Source organism: Artibeus jamaicensis, unplaced genomic scaffold (genome assembly GCF_021234435.1).
Source record: "Artibeus jamaicensis isolate MK-2021 breed Jamaican fruit bat unplaced genomic scaffold, CSHL_Jam_final scaffold_847, whole genome shotgun sequence".
NCBI classification, from domain to species: domain Eukaryota; kingdom Metazoa; phylum Chordata; class Mammalia; order Chiroptera; family Phyllostomidae; genus Artibeus; species Artibeus jamaicensis.
Window position 1 is genome coordinate 24237886 of NW_026522057.1, and position 26465 is coordinate 24264350.

The 26465-nt window shown below is 55.3% G+C and overlaps 2 protein-coding genes across 2 annotated transcripts; one reads left to right on the forward strand and one right to left on the reverse strand.

The window, feature by feature from the left end:
* Positions 1–4336: 4336 nt before the first annotated feature.
* On the forward strand, positions 4337–25662 carry LRRC38 (leucine rich repeat containing 38). The gene is made up of 2 exons (XM_037165745.2): positions 4337–5402; positions 20994–25662. The coding sequence occupies exons 1-2, from the start codon at positions 4760–4762 to the stop codon at positions 21245–21247; spliced, it is 897 nt and encodes a 298-aa protein (XP_037021640.1). The 5' UTR covers positions 4337–4759; the 3' UTR covers positions 21248–25662.
* Positions 18859–20127, reverse strand: LOC119064158 (60S ribosomal protein L13a-like). The gene is made up of 2 exons (XM_053660668.1): positions 20093–20127; positions 18859–19486 (listed from the first exon to the last, which is right to left on the reverse strand). Exons 1-2 carry the CDS (start codon positions 20125–20127, stop codon positions 18859–18861), a joined length of 663 nt encoding a protein of 220 aa, XP_053516643.1.
* Positions 25663–26465: the final 803 nt, after the last annotated feature.

The window sequence follows — 26465 nt, forward strand, 5'->3', positions numbered from 1 at the left end:
GCTTTCTTAAGCATCAGGAGGGTGAGTGGGGGTTGGGCGAGAGCAGGCGCAGGAAGGCAGTGGGGACTCAGGAGGTGACCGTGGAGGGGCCGAGAGGGAGAGCCGAGGGGGAAACCAATGATTCCTGAGCTGGCTGTGACACGTGCCCCCTGCCTGGGGAATGACCGTGACTTTGACTCTCGGGATGTGTGCTCTGAGATGTTCTTCTCCGGGGAGAGACAGGGCGGCACTATCCCTGCCCTCCCCAAGGTCACACATTTGCTGGATGGCTGGCCAGCATGCGGAGCACCAGCGTGAGCAGAGAACAGATCTCTCCGGGCGCCAGGCTGAGGGACTGACCCCATGTCCTCAGCCTCATTGGTCTGCCCACACCAAGACCAATCAGGCTGGGGGCGTGGCAGGGGCGGGGCAGAGGCCACCTACCAATAACCAGAGTCCGGGAAGGGTTAAGGGGCGTGTCCATGTCTTTCTTCCTTGTCTCAAATGGGTCGGCTCAGGGCAGCAGGGAGATTTACTAAAACTGGCCCTCGCATGTTAGGGCATCCCTAACAAATAAATTCCAGCGAGACAGACACATTCTTCACCTGAAGAATGCCACCACCATGAAATGTTGACCCGCTTACAGGTGAAGAGATAAAGGATTTATAACTCTGTGGCCACCATGCACTGAGTCAGTCCCACTGCCAAGCCCTTGATAGACAACAGCTCACTTACCCCTCCCGAAAACAGCGGTGGAGGCTCGAGTGTGTCCCACTTCGCAGATGGGGAAACTGAGGCTGAGAGGGAACGGGAGGGCCCGGATCTGACCTGGGGCCTGACTCCAAGCCCAAGTTCTCAACCACTAGCACCGTCCTGCCTCCCGTTTAGGCCGGTTGAAGATTCAGCTCCTGGTTTCAGGAATGGAACTAAGGGCAGGAGCTCCTCTTCTAAAGAGTGGCGCAGGCTTGCCAGAGACGAGCAGGGCGGAAGTGCGCTTCCCCGGGGCTCTCACCACCCCACAGCCTAGCGTGGAGGAGACCCGCTGAGAGTCAGGATTCAGCTGTCACGGGTGCAGACAGCAGAGGGGGCCCCCTGGCGGTGGTGGTGAGGAAGAGCCGTGGGTGGGAACGCGAGGGCGGGGTCGTCCAGTCAAGGGGTGAGGGACAGAAACACAGCTGTCTGTGGAGAGCCAGGTCTCTCAAGCCCAGCAGCCCCTCCTTTTCTGGCAAAGGGCCAGAGTGCACATCCTTTCCTGGGGCTTGCGGGGTGTCCTCATGCCTCCTACCTAGGTCAACCAGGGGCTCAATATGGTGACACCCACTGGTAACCCAAATGACATCACCAAGCACCAGCCACCCTTTTATCATTCAAGTGTCTGCATCTAAATTCAGACTCCTGCATGTACCATACTGGCATCCCCTTGTTCGTAATGTAGGTCCTAGGATTTTGGCTAATTTAGAGGTTGATCTGGCAACCAAAGAAGAGAATCTTACAACCGGATTGTGTTTGTTTACAGAGCCAGGCCACTGTCCACATAACTCCCCAAGTCCTCACGGGGAGTCAGACGTGGGCTGCCTCTACAACAAGACAGGAAGCGCTGCGGAGCTCGGGGAGTGCACGGCGGTGGGGGGCAGAATCCAGCTTGGCCAGCCCTGGAAGGGAAGGCGTGATGTCAGCTTTGAAAGTATCAGGCCACACCCATGCTCTGAGCCTCTGGAATAAGAATCTCAATCTGTGTTGATTCTGAGAATAAATACAGAAACAGAGCTGATGATTATCGCTTCTCGGCCTTTTGGCCAAGATCAAGTGTGGAGCTGATGAGCCAGTCTGGTCACCTGCAACATTTCCTGTCAGGCCTGGTAAGAGCCCCCCCTTCCCGGGGAGGGAGCAGGGCGAGGGGGGCCGCTGGGGTGTTGGGATGGCTGTGTTCTATTTCCAGCAGCTGTCAACAGCTTGCCCGTGCGACCTTGCTGAGGTCACGGCAGTGCGCTCCTTGCTGGGGGAGAATCTGAGGTGGCCAAGCTTGTGTTTTCCCAAGGGTTGGGAATCCTGGGAGATGGGGGGCCTCCCTGCTCCCCAGGAATTGGCCGTGTCTGATCCTGCTGACATTAATTAGAAAAATGCTTAACTTTGACTTCAAAGGGCTCTGGGGGACACTCAAAGCAAGAAGCAAGGAGTTGCTGCTATAGGGAGGTGCATGGCCCCTTCGAGAAGACTGAGTGATCCGATTGTTTTTCACCTCCGTTCCATAGCCCTGTGCCCCCACATGGGCCTCTTGCCATCTGTAGAAGGGGAGACTGGACGTATTTTCTCTCCAGTTTCAAGACGAGGCCATCAAGGCCAAGAGTGGTACTTCTCCGCATTTTTATTACCCGGGGCTCCTTTTATTATTTTACTACCACGTGCCCCCTGTTTGCAAGCTCTTGCTAAGTAAATGCCCTGCATTTGCTAAGTAGAAACTCAGCTGTTTTCATTCTCCAAAGTCTCCCATGAGTGCCAGTGCCTGCTCAGCACAGAACTAGGGCTGCCCCGGAGTCCGCTCTCCAGAATGGCAGCATTTACTCTGGGTGACTTCCTCCTAAAAGCCTGGTTTTCACTGGATTTTTTTTTAATCCTGAAAAGAGTTTATCTTCCAGGGGCCCATGGACCCCAGGCTGGGAAGTATTCCCCAGAGAGGTCCAGTGGCCCGGGAAAGGCACTGTGGCTAGTGGTGGGGCCAGGACCAGGTTCAGGGGCCTGAGTCCCAAGGCCTGGGCTCCAGCCAAGCAGCCCGCTGCACAGGGCAACGCACCCTCAGACACTCAGGCACACTTATGCAAGACGGCAGCCCAATGGAACACGGGTGGCCTGGAGCCAAAATGCTGAAGGCTCCCCGACCACTGCAGTCAGCCTCGGAAACTAAGCCACGGACTGGAAAGGTGGAGGGCGTAGCCTATCTCTCTAGGGTGCTCCTGGAGAGTCGTGGCAGGCAGGACCTGTTTACCCTGCCGCCTGCCTGTGCTGGCTCTGCCTTTGTGCAACACGTAAGCACGTGGGCACTCTCACCACTCTGGGGGGATTCACACCATGGCTCCGGCGCCTGTCTTTCCAAGGGGATGAGAGCAGAGAGGGGTGTGAGCCTGTGCAGCTGGCTCAGACAAAGGCAAACTGGGGACCTGGAAGAGGGGGGACAAGGACAGAAGCCTCAGGAGGCCTGCGGCCGGAGCCTGGCGTGGAAGCAGGTGGTTGTAGAGCTCCACCCCCTCTCCCGGCTCCCGCACACTCAGCCTCTGTGGAACCCCGGCTTAGACCCAGAGGCCCAGGTTTCTGATCCACCGGAAGGCACCAAGCCTCCCTGTACCTTTGGGGAAAATCTGGGGCTTAGCTCTGTGGCTTCAGAATCTGCACCTCGACCAAAGCGCCTCAGAGCCAGAGGCCAGGGCAGGGCTTCTGGGGGCCTGGCGCCCAGCAGCTGTTCCCTGGGTTATTTTGGTCCAGCTTACCAATTCCAGGGTATTTGGACCAAAATAGCCAACAGCTTGATGGCTCTGTGGGGACCTCTTCTTATAAAAGTTTCTGAAACAGGAGGTGGGGAGGAGTTTGGCTTGGGGTCGGGCGGAGGTGAAGAGGAAAATCTCGTGTCTGAAGCTAAAGTGACTGTGCCTTGCTGTCCCTCTGCCTGGACACCTCCCTAACCCTTGGGGACCTAAGCCAGGAGTTTGGTGGGGGAGGGAGTGAAAGTGAAGAGGGAAGAGATCTTTTTATTATTTGGTTTCTTGACTCCGCGGTCCTCTCCCACAGCCGATGACGTACAAATTACTTTTTCCCATTTCACAGATCAGGCGCAGGAGGCCTAGAGGAGCAAAGGCGCTGGTACTGAGGCCACCCAACGTAGAACCCAGGCCTCGGGACTCCAGGCCACCATGCCCGCCGGCTGGGCCTCCCTACACCAGCAGCAGATTCTTGCCTGCGGCTGCCAGGTCCTGACAAGCTCCAGGCCAACACGGAAAGTGCTGACTGGCCCCGGCCGTCCTCGGGGCCACAGCGGGCGCCCTGGTAGTCGCTGGCCTCGCTGACCTCGCCTGCCTCACTGAGATGCGGGTGGGGCTGGGGGAGAGAGGGAGGAAGACCAGCCACCCCGGAGTTACCCGAAACCCGCCGGCGCCCTGACCAACCCGCTGGACAGCCCGGGGCGCGGGCCCCGGGAGTTTACGGGGATTACCTTGGGCGCAGAGCCAGTGACCCGGGCTGCGCTCCCTTTGGCAAGGGGGGTGGCGCACGAGGAGCGTGCTTTTGCTCCTGGCTGGGGGGTGAGGGGGTGGGGTGGGCACCGGGCGCGGCGCCCTAGAAATTGCCAGGGTTCGGGGGAGGGGGGACGCTCAGTAACCGAACTGAGTCGTCGAGAGCTCCTGGCCGAGTGCACAGGGCAGATCTTTGATCCGGTCCCGGTGGAGAGCTATTGGGTCGGGGCCGCGTTTGTCCACCGCCACTTGGCCGCGCTTGCGGCTCGCGTCACTCCCCTGGGATTTAACAGCACGTTAATTTCCCGTCCTGGTCCATCCTTCCTGAGTCCCTCGCCCCTCCCTCTCCGGCTCTCCCCGCTCCGTACCCTCCGCCTCGGGCTCCCCCAGTCCTCCCGCGCTACGCTCCGTCGCCCCCGCGCGCCCGGGCGCACGCCTTTTCCGCCTCGACCGCCCTCAGTCTCCCAGCGTCGGGCCGCCGGGCCCTGCGCGCAGCCCCGCTCCCGGGCTCGTCCCAAGAGCCGCGCCTGCGTCTCCGCTGCTGGCGCGGATCCCCCGCCATGCGCCCCTGCACCGCCCCCGGCGCCCCCGCGGGCGCCGCCGCCGCGCTCGGACTCTGCAGCCTCCTGCTGCTGCTCCAGCCAGGGCGCGCGTGCCCCGCGGGCTGCGCCTGCACCGACCCGCACACGGTGGACTGCCGAGACCGCGGGCTGCCCAGCGTGCCGGACCCCTTCCCTCTGGACGTGCGCAAGCTGCTGGTGGCCGGCAACCGCATCCAGAGCATCCCCGAGGACTTCTTCATCTTCTACGGCGACTTGGTCTACCTGGACTTCAGGAACAACTCGCTGCGCTCGCTGGAGGAGGGCACTTTTAGCGGCTCGGCCAAGCTCGCCTTCCTTGACCTCAGCTACAACAACCTGACCCAGCTGGGCGCCGGCGCCTTCCGCTCGGCCGGGAGGCTGGTCAGACTGAGCCTGGCCAACAATCGCCTGGCGGGCGTGCACGAGGCCGCCTTCGAGACCCTGGAGTCGCTGCAAGTGCTGGAGCTCAACGACAACGACCTGCGCGGCCTCAGCGTGGCCGCCCTGGCCGCGCTGCCGGCGCTGCGCACCCTGCGCCTGGACGGGAACCCGTGGCTCTGCGACTGTGACTTTGCCCACCTCTTCACCTGGATCCAGGAGAACCCGGCCAAGCTGCCCAGAGGTGAGCCAGTGCGGCCGAGCGCGGGAGGGACAGCAACAGGCCACGCAGCCCAGGAGCCCGGGGGCTCGGGTGGATCCTGGAAGAGGTCCGGGTGCTCACGAGCGCCGGCCCTGGATGCTCGTTGGTCCCTGGGCGTGCACGATCCCAGCCTTCCCTAACTTCTCCTGGGACTCTGCTGGGGGGGGGGGGGGGGACACACCCGGATTCTCCAGGGTTTCTGGGTCCCGATGCTGTACCCTTCCCCCAGTTTTTCCAACAACTCACTTTCCAAAGTTAAGAATCGGCCATTTTTCTGACACCCGTGACCAAAATCATCTCGTGGGCCTCTGTGTCCCAGTACTGGTGGGTGGAGGTTATCGAACAACCCCTTGTGAGTGGAATTCACTCCACATAGGAAAGAGTTTAGCCCCGTTCTCTCCGCCCCAAACTGCAGACTCAGCAGGGCAGTTCTGAGAACTCTCCAAGGGCCTCCAGAGGCCCAGCAGGCGCCAATTTCTCGGCCCCCAACATGCCCAGAAGGGGTGAGGATGTTTCTGGTGGGGAGTCAGGGCAGCTCGCTGAGAGCAGGTGGTGGCAATGAAGGTTTGTGGTTCCGTGGCTTTTCAGCCCAGAAGTGAAACTGCTGAACAAAAACGTGGGATGGTGCATCCTTGGCTTCCCTGGGTACTTTTCTGGTGGTGACACAGACCTGCAAATCCACCTGCAGAAGGGAACACAGGGACATGGCAGTTAAGGGGGTTCCAGGAAGGCCGTTCTGAGAAGGGGCGGACCTCAGCTTCCTTTAGGGACGAGCCCCAGATTGGGAGCAGGCAGAACGTCCTTACCCACGGGGGTCCCAGCCTTCCACTGGCCAGCATGCAGCTTGTCCCCAAGGCTTCGGCAGAAGAGAACCCAGAGCTGTGTGGCACAGGTTATAAAAGGTGATGGAGGTGGGGGGTTAGCTTTTGTGCATCCTCTTTTCCGTGTTCTGAGAATCCAGGATGCTGCTCCTCTCTGCCCTGGATTCCTGTGCTCGCTCCTTCGTTCCCTCCTTGGCTACTAAGCACATGCCCCAGGCAGGGCTGATCACTCCCCAGCAGACGCGGGACCCTCCACTGTACTGTAAGCCCAGGCAGGCTGCTCTCACACGTGAACAAGTCCTCCAGAGACCTGACCTGCAAGGTGCAGAGTCCCCCAGCTTCGGACTTTGCTTTCACTCAGCAGCCTGGCTCCCCAGACCTTCCCCACCAGGAGCTGCCCTGGAGACAGGCATGTCCCAGTGAAAGCTGCGGGATAGGGGTGTGCCCTGGTTGATGGCTCCTGCCCCTGCTTCTCAGTGGCATTGGCATCACCACCCCCCACTGTCCTCTGGGCTAAAATAATTGGCTTTCAGTGTCATGCACGGGGGTGGGGGCGGGCTAGGTGTTACAAGGTCAGGGTCTGTGGGTTTCAGCCTCAGTTCAGCTGTGACCTTGAACAGGCCACCTCTCCTGCCAGCCTCTCTTTTCTCATCTCGGAAGTATTTTGCTGGCCTCTGAGGTCTCAACAGGGCCCTTGATTTGGAGTCTCAAGACACAGGCTTTCGTCCTGCCTTAAAACTGGGTGACTCTGGGTGGGTCGCTTAACTTTTTCCTGAGTCTTGTCTTCCTCCTTGTGAAACTGGGACGTGGAATGCCGTGTAATCATCTGACCTGGTGATTTTCAGGATTAAAACCAGATAAAGCAGGGGAGAGGAAAGAGTGGTATGAATGTAAAATGCCGTTTCTCCTACTGGCTGGGAACCTCCCAGGGTGCTCACCAGTGACATCGCTCACCCCACCTGCCTGCCAGGCTCTGACTCACAGCTCCCTGGGGGTCCCTGCCCGGGCTCCTTCTACCCACACTTCCCTTTTCTGACGGCAGAGGCTTGAGAGCCTGGTTTGGTCTGAGGAGTGGGACTCATTGTCACGCTGACAAAATAAACAGCAGTTCAGGCAGAGGGACAAATGCTAACGCCTGTCTGGAGGTCACATGAGCCCTTTCTCCCGGTGACTCCAGGTGACCCTGTTTCTTTTTCTTTAAAAACGAAAGCAATACTCTGGTTTCTCTCCCAAATGCGCAAATCTTTCTCACTTTAAAAAACAAAAGCAGTTTTATGCTCCTGGGTATAGAATAACAGGTTCCGCACAGCCTTGGGAACTGTAGGAAAATCTCACAAAGAAAGGAAAACTAAAAAGAAAAAGAAAGAAAACGACCCAGAATCCCACCAGTATTGAAGAGTTTTCATGTTTAATTAGGTTTTATTCTTGTGCACGTATATGTTTTTGAAGAAATTGATGCTACATTGTACCTCTTACTGCTGATCTGGTGTCTGTTATGGAGCTGTGGAGTTCCCTGTCTCTGCAGTTCTTTAAAAATTTAACTTTCAATGGCCCGGTTTCAGGTCCTTGTATCCACTGATCCATCGGACCTGTCTCCTGTTGATGGACATGGAGGTGTTGCCTTTTATGTTTTGTCCACAAACAACACTAAACTGAGCACCATCACACATGTGAAGCTGCCGGAAGCCCCTGCCGGTTCCCTCGGGGTGGGTTTTCTGACGGGGAAGCTCAGGGTGAACATTTCTGTGTATTTTAAACCTCTGGATGCATTTTGCCCCGTCCCACCCCAGACGGGGGGCCCGCTGTCAGACAGAGAGGACCTCTGTGCCCACACCTGTCCAGTTCTGCACAGCACTCCTGGTAAATGTCTGACTGGCGACAGCATCCCCCTCTTGCTGTGATTAGCGTCCCACGTTCGGCCACCAGCTGAGTGGCCATGTTGCAATTATACCCCAGAGATTCTTGTTCCTGGCAGAGGTTGACTGAGGTCTCACCCCTGCCTTTGACAGGTCTGTACAAGTCCCCTGTGCCCCAGGCGACTGCATTTTTAATTTGTCTCTTAATTGGAGTTGAGTCCCCGGGTGTCACCTTTCTCCCAATGGCTTGTGTCCAGGGCCAAGTGTCGGCGTTTACAGGCAGGCGCGGTGGCCTGGCGTTCCGGAGGAGAGGGTACCGCACACACGACCTGAGGCTCTGCCCTGTTTGCTCCCAGAGAGCCTGCTCCCAGGTCCTGCTGTTCCGTCCCCGACCCTGGCTCTTTCTGGAAATGTCACGTTCATCCTGTCACTCAGAGGGTGACCTTACTGCTGGATAACAGGGGACAGTGAGCCTAGCTTCCTGCCCATCCAGGACAGCCCCAAACACCCAGCTGGGGATTTGTTCTGGGGAGGCCAGTACCACTGTTAGCCGAAGGTGACCGCTTGCCAGGTGACCGCGTTACCTGAAGGGTTAAGCCCTTTCAGCCAGCCAGTTCCTGCTGTCCCAGAACCTTGGAAGGCCGTGCCACCTTCGGGCTGGCGGTACCTTGATGGCCTCCATCAGGCGGGAGGCAGAGGCCGGAGCCCCAGCGGCCAGGAGACAGAGGTGAGTCCCGTAGAAAAATGACTGGACGGATATGCATCTAAGTGCTGATGGTGATTTTATTTCATTCACAATGAGCAGACTTCATTTTTTAGAGAAGTGTTAGGTTTATGGAAAATCAAGCAGAGAGTTCAGAGTTCTGGTATCTCCCCTCCATGCTGCTCCCCCAAGGACCCCCTATTATTATTGCCATCTTACATTATCATGGCCCCTCGGTTACAGTGGATGAGCCAGTATTGATACATTTAACTAAAGCCCTGAGTTTATATTATGTTCACTCTTTGCGACATATGTTCTGTGGGTTTTGACCAACGGATACTGTCGTGTATCACCGTCCCGGGATTGCACAGAATAATTTCACGGCCCCAAAAATGTCCTGTGCCCCGCCTCTCCCTTCCCCTCACCTCCCACCCTACCCCCCCGGAACCCCTCCCTGGTAAACACTAACCTTCCCGCTGTCTCTATAGTTTGGCCTTTTCCAGAACGGCATACAATTTTTTATTTCTTGTTTTGCTTCTGTGTGTGGCCTGACACAATGGGCAGGTGTGGCCTCCGCCCCCTCCCTCTGTTTCCTAGTGCAGCGCACACCTGCTTGGGGCCTCGGGCCCTGCATCGCTCCGGCCTCCGTTGCCATGGACACTGCTCCTCTCTGACGCTGACCCGCCTGTCTCCCTCTTACAAGGACCCTTGAGATTTCCTTGGGCCCCCAGGGCAAGTCGGGATGAGCGCCTCATCTAAAGATGCTCAGCTTAATCACATCTGCAAAGTCCCTTTTGCCATATAAAGTGACACCCCCCCCCATTCTGGGGATTAGCGTGGGGACATGTCTGGATGAGGAGACATTCTTCCTGTCAGGCCAGTTGCCCCACCTGTGAAAGTAGAGGGCCAGGTGACCCGGGTGTCCTCTTTACCCACACGGGTTGTTCCTAACGACACCTCCCAGCAATTGTCTCAGGCTGAGGTCACTTCCCAAGAACCCCTAGGTCTGGCTGCAGTGACCGCAGTTGCCACAATGCCAGGACCCCTGAAAACCTCTAGGAGAAGGTGTCTGAGCCCAGGATCGCGTGTCTGCCCTTGTTCCCCTGCCAGGAGAACCAGAAATATAACAAAAACAGCAAACGGGGGGGAAAAACACCCTGTTTCTGACTTCCCGGGAAAATCAGAATTGTTTATTTTGTGGGTGAATTATTTTAGAATTGTTTGGAGTCATAGAGAAAACCTTACAGGGTGAAGGGGAAGAGCCAGCTCTCCCAGGGAAATGTCTTAGGGTGATGGTCACAAGCAGTACAGTTTGGGCATCCGCAGCCTCGGGGAACAGAGGGACCACCAGGGAGCCCCCGAGAGAGGCGGCCTCCCGTGTGACGGGGAAGGATGAACGGGGTCCAGAGGCGAGAGGGAAGCTGGTGTTGCTGAGCGGAGGTGGGGGGACACCAAGCCTAGTCCCATGGCTCGGACGAAATTGTCCGCTGCGGAGCGGTCAGGCGAAGTTCCAAGATGACGGACACCTCAGGGAGCCCTGTGAGTCCTGAGGGCACCGTGGTGTCATGGAGAGGGGTGGGCTTTGTTGGCAGGCCTGCCTTGCCATCAAGACCCCCTCAGAGGAGCTGTGTGACTTCGGGCAAGTCTCTGCATCTGAAAACTGCCCTGCATTTGTGCACCGTGTTCCACGGCCAGAGGGGGAAGCAGCCCAAGTGTCCGTGGTGGGGGATTGATGAGCAGAATGTGGTCCATCCACACAGTGAAGTAGCATTTAGCCTTAAAAGGAAGGGAATGCTGATACGGGCTGCAACCTGGATGGACCTTGAGGGAACCGTGCTGAGCAAAAGCAGCTATTCAGCTTTTCGGAAGGACAAGCTCCGTACAATTCCGCTCGTCTGAGGGGCTCTGAAGCCGCCCAGTTCACAGCGGCAGGAAACAGAATGGGGGCTGCCGGGGCTGGGAGGGCAGACGTGGGGAGTTAGGGCTTAATGAGGACCAGGTTTCAGTTTTATAAGGGGAGATTGTCCTGGAGGTGGGCAGTGGCGATGGTCGCGTGACGATGTGAATGTTATTTTTAAAAAAGATTCTATTTATTTACTTTTAGAGAGAGGGGAAGGGAGGGAGTAAGAGAGGAAGAGAAACATCAATGTGTGGTTGCCTCTTGCACGCCCCCTACTGGGGACCCAGCCTTCAACCCAGGCATGTGCCCTGACCGGGAATCAAACTGGCGACCCTTTGGTTCTCGGGCCGGCACTCTGTTCACTGGGCCACACCAGCCAGGGCCAGAGAGTGAACGTTCTTAATGCCACTGAACTGCACACTTAAAAAGGACAAAGATGGTAAAGTTTATGCTCCATTTCTTATGGTATTTTATTTTACTACGATTTATTTTTAAAATGTAATGAGAATAGAAAACTAATCACCTTCCAGCAGGGCCTCTAACCCCCGCACCCTGACATTGTGGACCGGCGCTCTCTCTGCCTTGGAGGCCACTCCGTGCCCCTTGGAAGGTTCGGCAGCATCCCACCGGTAGTGACGACCCCAGACATCCCCGAATGCTCAGTGACTGGCGAAATCCTTGTCCTCTGGTTGAGAACGAGGATTAAGTGAGACGGTCGTGGTGCTCCGCTTATGGCAGCTCCTGGTAAACAGCCGTCCCAATAAGTAACGCTGCTTCCCGTGGGATGTGTCGTCTTCACCAACCCTGTGGTCGGAGGGGACCCAGGAACACACACGCCCCTTCTCACTCCCAGGGCGTCCCTGGTGCTTCTCCCAGCTGACCAGTGAGTACGTGGCCAGAGATTAACCTGGGGCTCTGGTGCTCGGAAGGGCAGGTTCGGGGAGGGAGCCACAGCGGGGTCTCTGAGCACCCAGAGGCAGCTCGGAGTGCCATCGCTGAGATCTGTGGGAGGCACCGGACGCACGGGGCCAGTCTCTGATATCCTCACACTGGCTGCACCAGAAGATTCTCTCTAACCAGATCGCCAACACTAATTGACATGAGTTGGTATCCCCAGCACTCGGCCTGGGCCCAACGTCTCAGAGCCAACGTCTGTTATTGATGACTGAGGGGGGCAGTGGTGGTGGTAGAAATGGCAACGTGACAGAGATGGCGGCGGAGGAGGTGATGGATATGGGGGAGGAGTGCATCAGGGTGGAGAGAGGTGGTGGACACTGGGGAGGCGCTGGAATAGCCACGGCAGTGACGATTGAGATGCTGCCCCGGATGGTGACATTGGTGGGGTTAATGGAAAACACACGCCTGCCACCCAGAGGATAAAAACGTCAGGGATCATCTCTGCTCATTCTCTACCGGGGAGGACAGGTCGGGAACTCTGCGTCACGGTTCAGTTCATTTTCCATGCTTGGCTTGAGGCTGATGTTGGTGTCCTAAGCTTCGGGGGTGGGAGCTGGGCTGGACCGGGGGACAGCAGGCACAAGTCACAGTCCTGGGAGCAGGATGGGCTCACCTGCTGTGACCCTGTCTGTGCGGCCCTTCTACAGACAGGTTCTGAAGAGCCAGGACCACGAGGGAGCCCTTGACCTGATGCTGCTGGTGACAGGCTCCCCCAGTAGAAATCAGCTGATGACTTCACCAGGAGAAGTACCTGCCGGCTGAGACAGGGAGGGCGGCTGGGGGTGTGCCTGCTGTGGCAGCCGGCATTTAATGCAGATGATGGTGGGGAACGAAGGTCAGCACTGTGGGACAGTAGAGCTGGTGTCCCCGGCCCCCAGAAGCAGAGGAAGCCCTACACGCCTCAGATGCCCCCCTGGGCAGTCTTCCTTTGCAGCAGGGGCTGTAACATGGCACCCATGACCTCTCCGAGGTGCTGGTAGTCAACAGAGAGCCCAGTTCTCACTCCAGGGGCTACAGGACGGGCGGGAAGGCAGTGGGGGGCTCTGGCCGAGGGCAGTGGGACCCAGGCCCAGTGGTCCCTGGAGAAGCTTTATGTTGGTCCTTCCTTCAGGGTGTGGGAGGGGGACCCCCCTTCCCGGAGTTGTAGCCCTAGCAGTGACTTGGGTGAGGATCAGCCACTCAAGGCATCAGTCACCAACATGCCTAGTCACTGGGGCCTTCTCACACCTTGGGGAGACTTAGAAGCTCTGAGGTGTCTTGGGCAGGCAGTTCACAGTAAAATAACCCAAATAGCCAATGAGCACACATGGTACCACATCCAGCTCTGCTGGCCATCGGAGAGATGCAAATTAAATCAACGACGTGGCCCTGGCTGGCGAGGCTCACTTGGTTGGAGCATTGTCCTATGAACTGAAAGGTGGCAGACTCGATTCCCGGTCAGGACACAAGCCTAGGTTACAGGTTTGGTCCTCAGTTGGGGAGCGTGAGAGAGGCAACCAATCCATGTTTCTCTCTTACATCGATGGCTCTCTCCTCTCTCTCTAAAATCCCCTACCCCTCTAACATCAATAAGCATGTCCTCAGGTGAGGAATAAATAAACCAACCAACCAACCAACGACAATATTGCCATTTTACGACTTACCAGACTGGCAAAGACAGAGAGTGACAAAAAGCCATTGTTGGCGTGAGTTCGGGGACTCCCTCACACAGTCTTCACCTTGTGGGAACGTGTTGGGAAATCATTAGGAACGTGCAGGCGTCTGCTCCTAGCAGCTGTGCCTATTGTAAGGAAAGGCTGCACACACCCCGGAATTGGGCGAGCCACGCTCATCTACTCGGTAACACACCCTGCAGCCATCCCAGCGGATGTTTGATAATTTTATCAGTCCTACAGAAAGATGTCCCGGGCCTGGCTGGCCGCAGAGGAGCAGAGTATATTTCCACTCGGAGCATTTATGTCCACACGGGAAAATCTACCCTGGTATGTGTGTCAGGCACGTATTCATGAGTCCTTTTACCTCCATTTTACTTCTGTTGATTTAATGTGTACGCAGGCTTTGAATGCAAACTAGGTGGAATTAGGAAAACAAAGACTTTTTTTTTTTTTAACAACAAAGAGTGCTCAGGAGAGCCTGTTGTTGAGCCAGGCTGGGCAGCTCCCCGGAGGCCAGACCAGGGGAAAGGCCCTGAGAAATCCTTGGCCGCAGGCCTGTGCATTATCAAGCGACGAGAGATTAATCCCAATCTGCCTTCCGCTGTGTCCTCAGCTATTTCGGGAGAACGGCAGCTCTTCCCTCTCTCCAGCTCAGGTGTCAGCGGCTGGGGAGAAGTCATCAGTCAAGGGGACAGAGCCTGGAGGGGTGGCAGCAGGCAGGCCACAGAGCCACTCGGCACCAGGCAGGTGGCCTGTCTCTCCCGCATGTGCCCTGGCGGAGAAGGAATAGGTAACTCTGAAGGCCTGGAGCAGTGGGCCCGTCTGGCCGGGCCAGAATGAGCTAGAACCCACTTTGCTTTGGTGAAGGGAGGGGTGAGCTGAAGGAAGACCTATAACAGGACAGAAGGAAGGAACTTGACTTCCCACCAGCATGTGTGTCGCCTGAGTCCCCTCCCTGGGAGAGGGGGAGAGCCGTACTAACTCCTTCCCACTCTCTTAGGACCCTGGAGCTCCCCAGCACGTGGCTTCAGAGGACAGCTGGCAGAGTAGGGTGATTTGTGGCTGCCCACAGAGGCTGACAAGACAGGTGTCCCGCCCATCCTCGAACTCTGTTTGCCTGCACTCCTTGGGTTGGGCCTTTGAGAATAAACAGCAGCAGCCATCTCTGGCTAATGTGAGCAAGGAAGGGACTTACTAGAGGGACGTCAGGTCACTCGCACATTGAAGAGAAGGCTGGGGATGCAGGCTCAGGAAAGAACGAGGCAGCTCTGGGGTCTAGAAAGCAGACCTCAGGGGTGGGGCTGTGGGCCTGAGTGGGCCCCGGCCATCTTTTCGGTCCATCCACTCAAGATGCAGTATACCGGGATGGGGGGACTCTGGCCCAGTGTGAGACACGTACTGAGCCCTTGACTGGGGAAGGGTTGTGCGTGTTCAGAAAGGCACAGCAAAACATACCCAAGGGGTGAGAGGTGATTACTCAAAATAAACCTGGGAGAAGCCTCCAAATGAGGAGAGGTGCAAGGGGACGAGCCAAAGGCGAGCAAGTGACTGATACATGTAGGACACCTGTCGTGGGTTGGACTGCATATGCCAGAAAGACATGCACACCCCCAAACCCCAGAACCTGTGGCTGTGACTTTATTTGGAAGAAGAGTGTTTGCAGATATAATTAAGGATTGCGAGGTGAGGTTGTCCTGGATTTCGGGTGAGCCTTAAATCCAGTGACAGGTGCCCTTAAGCAGGAGCAGTGACAGACAGAGACAGAGGGAAGTTGGGAGGACAGAGGCAGGGATCAGAGCGATGCTGCAGGAGCCAGAGAGCTGGGGCCACCGAGAGTCCGCAGCGGCCGAGAAAGTGGCGCCCCCAGCAGGCGCAGAGGGAGCGGGCCTCGCCGAGGCTCTGGCTCCAGACTCCTGGTTCTCAGGACTGGGAGAGAACAGGTGGGCTGCAAGCCACCCAGTCTGTGGTCATTTGTCACAATGGCCCCGAGAAACTAACACAACACCCATCCTTTTGGATGACCTTTTATATTATTTCTGCTGAGTACTCTGGGCCTGGGCCACCCTCGGAGGGAGCAGGGGCTCGGAACTGGGTTTACAGGTTCCTTGCGCAGCTTTGGGGTAACGTGACCACTGGGTCTGAGGACCCCCCCGCCAGCACCATAGCTTTAAGGCAATAGGGGCAGGAAATGGCTAAGAGCACAGGCTGTGGCGTCGGACTGCCTGGCTCCAAGCCCCGGTCCCCCTGTTTTTTACCTGCATGACTGTAAGTATATGACGGAGCTGTTCCGTTTCCCACCCTGCAAACCAGGGTTGTCATTGTTCGCTTTCAGGCCTTGCGAGTCTTGTGATCTCTTGCAATTACTCGGACCTGCTCCTAGCACAAAAGCAGCCCTAGATGACATGTAAACCAAGGGGCCTGGTGTGTTCCAATAAGACTTTATTGACACAAACCTGTGGGAGGGCCAAGGCAGGGGACTTGCAGTTTACGGAGCCGTAGTCTTGAGGAATGAAGAAGCAAGGCCCAGGCCCTTCGTCCACTTCAGAATCGGACGGCGCTGCCCAGACGCGGCCTGGGACCAGCAGCCCTTTCGTCCTTTGCAAAATGAGAACATGAGGGCGTTGTGGTGTGTTTTCCTTAAAATCAAATGTATCGATCCCTGTTGAATGTGACCTTGCCCTCCTTAGCTTTAATGGTGTACAAATGTTCTCTCGTATAAGATGATGGTGGGTGTCTAATGTCCCACCTGAGCTCTGCTTGCAAGGCTGCCCTTCCAGGTCTGCACCTCGGAGTGTCCAGGAGCCCGGCTCCCAGAGGCTGTGATGCACCTTGAGCTTTCCAGGTGCTGGAGAGTTCAAGGGCATCCTTCTAAAAGACACTCTTCGGGGAGGGAACTGTTCTGAGGCCCCAGGCAGGGCTGGTGCAGCCCTGGGTCTCCCTGCCCTGCCCACCCCAGTGACTCGGTGGGAAGCTGGGGTGGCTGGGGTCAGTCTCGGCTCAGCCACTTCCTGGAGAAGTCATTTGACATCTCAGTTCAATCATCTATAAAACGGGGGCGATCGCACTATAGACTCCTCATTAAATGGGCCTGAGGATTAAGTAGACCAGCAATTCTCAACCTTTTTCATCTCGTGGCACACGCAAATTAATTTTTAAAATTCTGTGACACATCAAAAATATCTACCTTGACAATCTGACAAAAGGAAAATAGGTATGATTTTCATTCATTCCGACCGGACAACTATTGTTGTGTTGGCTATTGTCACTTTTCTTATTTGACCCTCTCAGGGGAGAGAGGTCAGTGCCCCTGACTAAACAGTCGGGTGTTGCCTGTTTTAAAAATCTTTGCGGCACATTGGGTGAAAATCGCTGAAATACGCTGGTGCATGTGAAGCCCTGAGAACAGCGGCCGGCACATGCAAGATGCCATATAAGTATCTGCTTTTGTTCGCTAACCTGAACTCAGCCTCTGACCGGGGTCAGAGAAGGAGACAGAACATTCCCAATCGGGCAGGAGGGTCTCGGAGGGCGCCCCCCTCCCCCCCCGCCCCTCCCCCCTGGGCTGTCTGTGGACCTCTCACGAGATCATTATTTGGGTCTGTATCCTGATGCCCTCCTATTCGACGTAAGTCTCTCTGTTCTTTTTTCCCCTCCCTCTCTGCCTCCCTTCCTACCTTTCTTCCTCTTTTTTTTTGTATCTGGCATGAAGCCTCACCCATTCTGTTTAATGCATGAAGCAAAGAAAGCTGTTCAATAACTAAATGACTGGATAATAGTTAAGAGTAGCCGGGCCTGCAAAAGTCCAGAGCACTGAGGGACTCTGCCTCTTTCCCCAGCCCCCTCCTTGGCACTGGGGCACTGTCTGTAAACATTTTTGGTTGTCACAATGGGAGGGGACCTGCTCTCTCCTGGCCTCTCGTGGGTGGAGCACAGGGGTCATGATAAATGTGATTCAGTGCACAGGACGGCCCCCCATCAAAGGGTTATCCCACCACAACCGTCAGTTGTGCTGAGGCTGAGCTACCCTGGTCTGAAGTAAGATTTTGCAGGAGAGAAGAGAGAACCCCAAAGTCAGGTCACCCCAACTCCTGAGCTCTGCGGTGGGCCTTGAAGGTGCCTTTAGAACGCCCGGTGCCCTGCCCCCTCTGCAGGCCCAGCTGACTCCCTGTCCGACTCCCCGTATTCCCGGCCCGCCCTTCGTGAGCCCTGAAAACCCATCATGTCAGTGTATCTCATCACACCGGCACCACCGGGCAGGTTCCAGAGTCTCCCGCTCCGGAGGGGGGTGGCGTGTGGCAGTGTTCAAACCAGCCTGTCATTTCGAGCCACAGAGAAATGTGAGGTGACATTTCCTAAAGGTGGCACTTTGTAAAAATGCCAAACCTAATCCGAGGGCACAAAGAACATTGTGGAAATCAGAAGTGACTTGAGCGGCCGGGGCTGGCTCTGTAACCGGGGTTGTTTTGCTGTGCTTGTTCTCCGCGTTGAAGAAGGACTTTCAACAACGTTTCTCTAGGTAGTAATGACCTCTTACGGCTTTGGAGACAGCAAATACCACCTTGGCTTTAGAAATGCCTGTGTTCATACCACTCACTGGTGTCTGTATTATTTATTTTCATAGCATCTTTGGCTGCAGACGAGTGGGTGTTAAGGCAGGTCAATTGATTTTTTTCACTTTTTAGAAAAGATTTTATTTATTTATTTTTAGACAGAGGAAAAGGGAGGGAGAAAGAAAAGGAGAGAAACATCAGTCAGTGTGCGAGAGATATATTGATCAAGTTGCCTCTTACATGCCCCCAACTGGGGACTGGGCCCACAACCCAGGCATATGTGCCCTGACGGAGAATCAAACGAGCGACCTTTCTGTTCATAGGCTGGTACTCAATCTATCGAGCCACACCAGCCAGGGCAATTTTTATACTTTTCCACTGAAGAAAAAAGTGTCCAAAAGGAAATCCCAATATAATGATGTCTTAAAGCTCTCCTGTTCTGTTCAAATGCATTTATTTTTTTAAGGATTGATTTATTTGTTTGTTTGTTTATTTAAAAATGACTTACTCACGTGTGATCACAAGGCACAGGAACGTGCAGAGGCGAGGCCTGTGACTCTGAGGCCGGCCTCCTGGTCTGTGCACCTCTGAGTGCCCTCAGCCAACACCAAGTTCATCCTGTCCCCGAGCTCGCTCAGATCCTACCGGCTGCAGGGCATGGTGTCTGACCCTGCGGGAAGTTGAAGAGTTTTCCAGCTCATCTGTAACTACTGAACGAAAACTAGCTGTTCCAAGGGTTCGTTTCCCAAAACTCCCGTGAACAAGTGGGTCACCGGGAAATCACCCTGTACAGCTTTTAGAGCCACATCTGCTTTTTAAAAGGCGTTTCGTAAACAGCAGTAACTAAGGCCCCTTCTGGGTTCCCAGCCTTCTAAGGCCCAGGGCGCCCGTGGCCCCGGAACCACAGTCCCTGGGGGTCCCCCACATCCTAGGGCGGCCACGGAGGAGGGGCAGGCCAGACCAAGCATGAGGAATTAACAGTCAGTTTTGTTGGGCTCAGACTAGGAGTCCGTGGGTCTTGAGGACCTCTATGTATCTGTCAGTTTTCTTCCCCACATTCTTTTCGGCCCGTTTCCGTAGCCTCATGAGCTGCTTTTTCTTCCGGTGATGGATCTTGGCCTCCTTCCTCTCCTCCAGAGTGGCCGTCACTGCCTGGTACTTCCAGCTGACCTCATGGGCCGGGCACCCCAGGTAGGCAAACTTCCATGTGGGCTTCAGATGCACCACCTTGAGGGCCGCAGGGACCACCATTTGCTCTTTCTTGTCATGGGGCGGCAGGATCCTATCAAACACCTTGAGGTGGTCCAAGGCGGCCTGGCCTTGCTTGGTCTTGTGGGGCAGCATGCCCCGCACGGTCGGCCAAAAGATGCGGCTGGGGGCTCGAAAGTGGCAAGGGCCATGCAATGGGTTGTCGTTCATCCATTTACAGAGGAAGGCCAGGTACTTCAGCTTGTTTCTGTAGGAGCTGCCAGAAACGTTGATGCCCTCCAAGTGCACCACTACCACCTTCAGGCCCAGCAGCACCTGCTTGGCCACGATGGCCACCAGGCAGCCCAGGAGATGGCCTCGGCCATTGAGCACCAGGACCTGCCCCTCCACCACCTGCAGCAGCTGCCTGGGGAAGCTATTTATTTATTTTTGGAGAGGGGAAGGGAGAGAAAAGAGGGGGAGAGAAACTTCAATGTGTGGTTGCCTCTCACGTGTCCCCCACTGCCGACTTGGTCCACGACCCAGTGCCCTAGACGGGTAATCGAACCGACCACCCTTTGATTCACAGGCCAGCACTCAATCCACCGAGCCACACCAGCTAGGGCTGTTCAAATGCATTTACAACACTCAAAAGAAGTAAACTAGAGTTTGGCATCTTCAAGAAAAAGAAACAGCCGTGAAACATAATCAAGTGAAAGCTGGACAAACTTGCAGAGCTGTGGTCCAGCAAATCCCTTGGGTATAGAAAGTAGGCACTGATTCTGGGAGAGGAGGGACCAAGAGTCTGGTTGCTAGGCAATGGTTCCCATGGGAAGGAGAGCATCATGGGTTGGCTATTGACATACCAAAAAATGGGCCAGGGCAGAAGAAAGGACAAAGCCCAACCACTCCTCCTTCTTCTTCTCTTTCTGGAGAAGGAAATATATTCAAATAAAGACCCAAAGGGTGGTTTCGGGTTTGCCCATGCAGTCAGCAGGGCTGCTCTTTGCAGGACAGAAACAAGCGAATTAGCGCCGCGCACAGAAATCCTCTTGACTTTCGGATGATGCTGGCCATGGGTTGAGGGCCAGCTTTTTGAAACCAGGAAGCAATAAAAAGAGCAGCTAAGGTTTTCCTGAGAACTGAAAGGAAGCCGCAGGTAAGCAGAGACTGCAAGCAGTCGTGCTCAACGTCAGAACGGCGTCCTCAGGTCTTGGAGAAGCTGGGCTTCCGAAGACAAACGATACAAACTCTCCAAGCTGCAGTTTTCTCATCCAGAGCTGAGCTGACATAATGACAGTACTTACCTCGGAAGGCGGCTGTGCGAATTGAGAGTTAATGTATGTAGCACTTAGATTAGTGTTTGCCCTTAGTAAGTGCAATATGAGTGTGAGTCACTACCATTCTGCATTTCTCTCTTCTTCCAGATAAGAAGCAGAAGATGTGAGTTCTTTGTGCATTTTACTATCATGCGTTCTTTTTATATCTGAAGTCTGTAAAATCATGGCAGCAACTTGACTTTGTATACAGTTCATATCGTGTGTCAGTTGGGGTGTGTAGACTGTGCTTGGTAGCAAACTCGAACACAGCCCCCATCCTGTAGCATCTGCCCCGCCCACCCTCCCGGAGGCTGAGTGGTACCAGGTCTGGGTTAGAGAGGTCCTCAACCCTAAGCAGGTTTTGCTGCCTTTCCATCAGCACCCCGAGTACCACGTCTTAGAAGAGGCCAAGGAAACCCGACACATTCTGCTGTCTCCCCTGGTGGTGGTTCTGAGGCTTTTAAAAAAGCTTAAATTCCATTCCAATCACCTTCCCCCACCCCACCCCCTTTTTGGTTCTGGGGTCTGCTTCCGCTTTGCACTTTGCAAGCACTCCCTTGCCCGGTTGTAGGCAAACCCGGGTTGCAGCCTAAACCTGTCTCTCGTTCTGCCGCCTCCTTCCAGGCCTCGATGAGATCCAGTGCTCCCTGCCCTTGGAGAACAGGAGGGTGTCCCTCCAAGAGCTGTCGGAGGCCAGCTTCAGCGAGTGCAAGTTCAGCCTCTCACTCACAGACCTGTTCATCATCATCTTCTCCGGCGTGGCGGTGTCCATTGCCGCCATCATCTCCAGCTTCTTCCTGGCCACCGTGGTGCAGTGTTTCCAGAGGTGCACCCCCAACAAAGACGCCGAGGAGGAAGACGAGGACGAGGACGACTGAGCCACCCCTCCCACCCTTCACTTTCAGGAACCCACGGTGGTGGCTCCCCTTTGAGGAGAGAGGGAAATGGCAAAAAGGAAAACGACCACCACCAGTGCACGGAGCACAGAGCGGCACTTGTTCAGTGCCTCACACCGGGCGGGACCTCTGAGCTCCGAGTCTAGAGCCCGTGGAGCCAGGCGCTCAGGACAGATTCCTGGAGGAGAGGCTGCCTCTCGGCTTGAGGTGTGCGTGTGGGACATGACCCAGTCCGGCTTCCTCGCTGCTGGCTGACAACGAACCTAGGGGATGTGAGACCAGCAGCTCTTGACCACAAAGATGATTTCAAGTCGTCCGTTTCCCTGACCTGGCCCGGGAGACCATGCCGCACCTCCTTCCTCCCGAGAGGCAGCAGCTCGGAGAGTGGGGATTGGGTTTCAGGTCCCTCTCCCACGATTGGCTAAGAGGCACCGAGGAGAGAGCTGAGAACTAGCCACAGGGTGTTTGTTGTTACGTTTTGGTGAGCGGGTCAGGAAAACTTCGGTCTGCAGAACTCAAACCCTGATCCTTACCCGTAGAGGCAGCAATCCAAAGAGGAAGGACGGCTGTTTCGTTCGGTCGTCAGGGCCTCTGCTCAGAGTTGCTCTTCCCTCTGAAAGTGTTTCCCTTCCTTGTCCCCATACTCGGCCCCCCAAGTCCCTTCTCAGCCAAATAAGACTTGGCCATTCTCTGTGCTGGCCCCGTCCTAGGGCTTCCACTAAAACCTTCCTGGTGGCTGCACTTCCAGAAGGCAGGAGCAACAAAATGGCAAAATACAACAAAACAAACGAACTGGGGCTTGGCCTCTGAAAACTCTCCATCCCTGGCCCTTGGGTGTGTGTGACAATTTTTTGGAGCTCAGGCTGTGACAGGCACTGTTTTCCAGGGTCGGAAGGCAGCATGCTGTTCACGGACGATGATGAAAGAATGTCCTTCCAGGTCGCAGTGGGTTAATGTGATCCAGCAAAGGGCAAACCCTCGGGCAGCAGCTCCGGCTCTTGCTGGGTCCGGCGCTCAGGGGAGGGGCTCAGGGGGAACTCCAGGGATACTGTCGAGCGTTGCTTCTCCATTGTTCCTCGTAATACACTCCTCCTGCATCTGTGTCTGCCTCCATCTCGCCTTTCCACCTTTGCTCCCACAAAGAATTACTGAGGGTTTGCTAGGCACCAGGCATCGAATTAGAAACACAGGCCCCTGCTCGTGTGGGCCTCCTATTACAAGTGGTGATGAGCCCCTTGAAGGGCATAAAGGAGGTCTTGTGACAGAGTGACTGGTAGAAGGCATTCAAGAGTGGGTGGCTGGGCCCTGGCCAGAGTAGCTCAGTTGGTTAGAGAGTCATCCTGACACACTAAGGTTGCAAGTTTGATCCCCGGTCAGGGCACATGCAAGAATCAACCAATGAATGCATCAATAAGCGGAACAAAAATGCTCTCTCTTTCTCTGTCTCCCTCCCCCCTTGCTCTCTATAAATAAATAAGTAAACAAATAAAGTGGGGAGTTGGATATATTAGGGCTCACCAGAGAAACAAAACCAAAGGAGGAGATGTGTAATCTATCCATCCATCCATCCATCCATCCATCCATCCATCCATCCATCCATCTATCCATCCATCTCGAGCAGCTGTAAGGAGTTTGCTTACATGCTTTCAGAAACTGAGAAGTGCCGTGATCTGAAGTTGGCCACCCTGAGGGCTGAGAAAAGCCGGTGGTCTGGCTCCAGTTGGGTCCAGAGGCTTGACCACTGTGTGCAGTTCAGAGTTGGAGGGCGGAAGAAGACCCCGGTGAGGCAGTCAGGCAGAGCGTGGAGGACTGTCTGCCTCACACAGTCCACAGATTCTAACCTTGACCTCCTCCAGAAGGACCCTCACAGACACACCGGAACAATGCATACCTGGCCACCATTCGGCCCAGTCAAGCTGAGGCAAGAAATGAGCCATCCCACTGGGGAAGAGCTTTGATTGGGTGCCTTGGAGCTGAACCCTGCCTCCTTCCTCTCTCACCCCCTTGCCTGCCTCCCTCCCTTCTTCCACTCTCTCTGGTCTTCTTCCCCACCCCTGACACTGGAGGAGATTCTTGGAAACGCCCTCAAGCCTCCAGCATGCTTGGCTCCAGGGGAGGAGACCCCAGGCTCCAAGCGGCTTTCTCCTCCCACCGGACAGATGGAGAAGCAGGCAGCCTCTTCCCGGACTCCATGGCAACTTCAGCGCCTGAATGACCACTTCCGTAGAAGGCTCCGCCTTGAGTGCAGGTCATGCTTCCATTGAGGAAACCATGTAGGCAAACTGCAGTTGGTCATCCTGAGCCCCCAGGTGGTACTCGAGTTTCAGTCTAAAGGTTTCAGCCATTATTTACACCTTGTTATGAGAGAAGGTTCCCGGAGAAGGTTTTCAGACCTGGAGAGAAGGGAACCCCACTGACATGGCGCCCCCTGGAGGGAAGATGAAAGATGACAGGGAGGACCAAGCGTTCCCAGGCTAAGCATCTGAGACACAAAACAGTCTAGTGCCAGCCCAGCCACAGACGAGCAGCAGCCGAGACTTGTGTGGGGCTGGAATGCTGCCTGTCATCGCAGTCTCCATCCCCTACCCCCAGGAGCAGCCTCTCAGGACCCAGTAGGGCCCCCAGCAAAGCCACACTGTGTTTCTTCCAGGATCCTAACAGGAGGGTGTCTGGAACTGTGGAAATAGCAGGAGACCCTGTTACAACAGGTTCTGGTGAATGCATTCCCTCATAATGAGACCATTTTCTTCCTTATCTGCATCAAGGGGCTCCTTCTGGTCCGTGAGTGTGGACTCTGCAGGGCATAGGGGCCAGCAGTCACTTCCTGAATGAGTGAGTGACAAGGGGAGGGGCAACCTGGGGCTTCCTGAGCACCGACCGACCGTCACTGCGGCCAGCTGCACCCTAGGAATGAACACGATGCTGAGGAAGAGGACGAGCTTTACAACACAGCCCGCGGAAACAGTTACTGCCCGATGTAGACCTCCCGTGAAATACTAGGGGTGCTGGGGACAGGCGGGACATCTGCGGGGTTCGCTGACCGGGAGCCACAGCTCAGTGGGGACGGGCCCCTGGAGACGTGACAGGGCACAGACAACAAGCGATGGTTCGGGGCTCCCTGACTTGCAGTGGGGTCTCCAGTCATTATTATTATTATTATTATTATTGACCATGGAAATGACCATGCTCTACAGCAGTATAGGGCCTCCCATGTAGCAGACATGGCCCTCGGATCTGCACACGTGTCATTTGGGTCTCAGATGTCACCCCCTCCGAATCACTCTTGTCGCAGCAATCCATGTTATTTCCCACACGACATGTACCGTGATGTGAAATTATCCCATTTCTTCGTTTATCGTCTGTATATCTGGACCTGAACATGAGCTGCCCCAGGGCAGGAACTGCGTGGTTTGTGTCTCGGTGTTTCAAGCAGTGCCTGGCACACAGTCGTGGTTCGACAAGATAACGGGGGCTGAAAGAGCAGACAAATGAGTTCCAGGCACCATACTAGAAACACTACAGACATGAACTCCATCTGGGCATCCTCACAACTCCTGGCGAGTGCTGCCATCGTCCCGATCTTACAGACGAGGACCCCAAGGCTCAGAGAAGGTGGAGGGACGCCTTGGCCGCTGGTGTTTGACCGCTGCACAGCGGCTCCATCCAGCTGCATTCCCTTCTATGGCCAGCAGGGGCAGTGTGGAGCGGCACCTTTCTTGGGGCTGTGCTCTGGGCTCTAGGAAAAGCAGCCTGCGCTGGGTAGGCACACTCAGAAAGAGTTATTTTGAGCGTCAAATCCATCATCTTGGACCCCATCGAGAGAATCAAAACCACCAAAATATCTTGTCTCACGGTCTCACTCTCCTTAAGATCTAAGGACCAAAGACTGCAACAGCATCACAAACGAATTTGTCTCACTGTGGCGCCAGTTGGGTGGCGCCAGTGCAACCCTTGAACCTGGGCAAGGGGTCCCCGCCCTGGCTCTCCTCCAACTCTGCTCTTCCCCCCTGGGGTGAAGAATCTGTGAGGCCAAGGGCACCCCGAATCATTGCTCTCTTCCAGACCATTCGTGGGGCACTCAGGATTTCAGAATTTCCAGCTCAATTGTCTCCAAACTTGGGAGTGAGCCTGTCTTCCCATCATCGCTCCACCAGAGGGGACTGAGTGGCCAGGCAGTAGATATTGCTGGGGGACGTGAGCAGGGTTTGGATGTGAGACGTGGGGTGTCCACACAGGGGGAACCAGGGCTGGGGAAGAAAAGGGGCAGGTGTCAGACGGCTCGGCCCACTGGCCAGATTCCGGGAGATTCAAGAATGTCATTTAGCCCTGGTCTTGCCATTCATCAACAAGGTATTTTTGTCAAGGTAGCTGAATACAACATTTTTTTTAACACTTTATCTTCATTTGTGACTTGTGAATGTTTAGCTATGGGTGTATGGAGGGTATTTGTACTCTGTCCTGGCTCTCCAGAAGGGCCTGTGTACCCAGCAGGGACCAAAGGGCAGCCACACACCCTGGCGGTGGTCCTGGGACTAGGCACCACTTCCGCCCTGTGGGGCTGGTCAGAACGGGCCCTTATACAGAGAGGCTGGAAAACATGCTCACACAGGTCGCTTCCACCAGCGATGGAGAAGGGTTTTGGGTGGAGCATCCCTGCTTCCCTGTTCTCCTCCTCCTCCCCTTCTTCTTCCTTCTCTTCATCCTCCTCCTCACCCACCCAGGGTCCTTACAGTTTTACATGACCAACGTTACAGGAATGAGTTCTAGGTGCAGCCAGTGGCTGGGGCCGGGGGTGTTTCCAACTCTATTAAATTTAACTGGGCCCTGGAACATATCAAGGCTCTAGGTCTCTAACATCTCCCCTCCCCACCAACAGAGCCAGCCGTCAGCCCTGGACTTTGGCCATGAACTCATTTTTAGTGGCTTCTAGTGCCCTCCAGAGTGAAACTAATTTATTATTTGCAAAGTGGTCTGCTGGTACCCAGTACAGTAACCCCCCCCCAAGCAGACCCCTGTGGGTTTCATTGGTCTGCAGCCAACAAGGTAGCTTTATTTTTTAAGACTCCAGGCCAATAAACACACAGCCAAACTTTACATTGTTTTTCCACATAAAATTTTTTGTGAGTGTGAACACTGTTGTCTGCTATTTACAAATGTAATCCATTTTTTGAAAACATGCCTTTTTGAGGTGTGAGGTTAT

Coding starts and splice junctions, on each gene's coding strand:
- LRRC38 (XM_037165745.2), top strand. CDS start 4,760: ATGCGCCCCTGCACCGCCCCCGGCGCCCCCGCGGGCGCCGCCGCCGCG. Junction 5,403..20,993: donor CCCGGCCAAGCTGCCCAGAG/GTGAGCCAGTGC, acceptor GCCTCCTTCCAG/GCCTCGATGAGATCCAGTGC.
- LOC119064158 (XM_053660668.1), bottom strand. CDS start 20,127: ATGGCCAGCATCATCCGAAAGTCAAGAGGATTTCT. Junction 19,487..20,092: donor CGAAAGTCAAGAGGATTTCT/GTGCGCGGCGCT, acceptor ATAAATAAATAG/CTTCCCCAGGCAGCTGCTGC.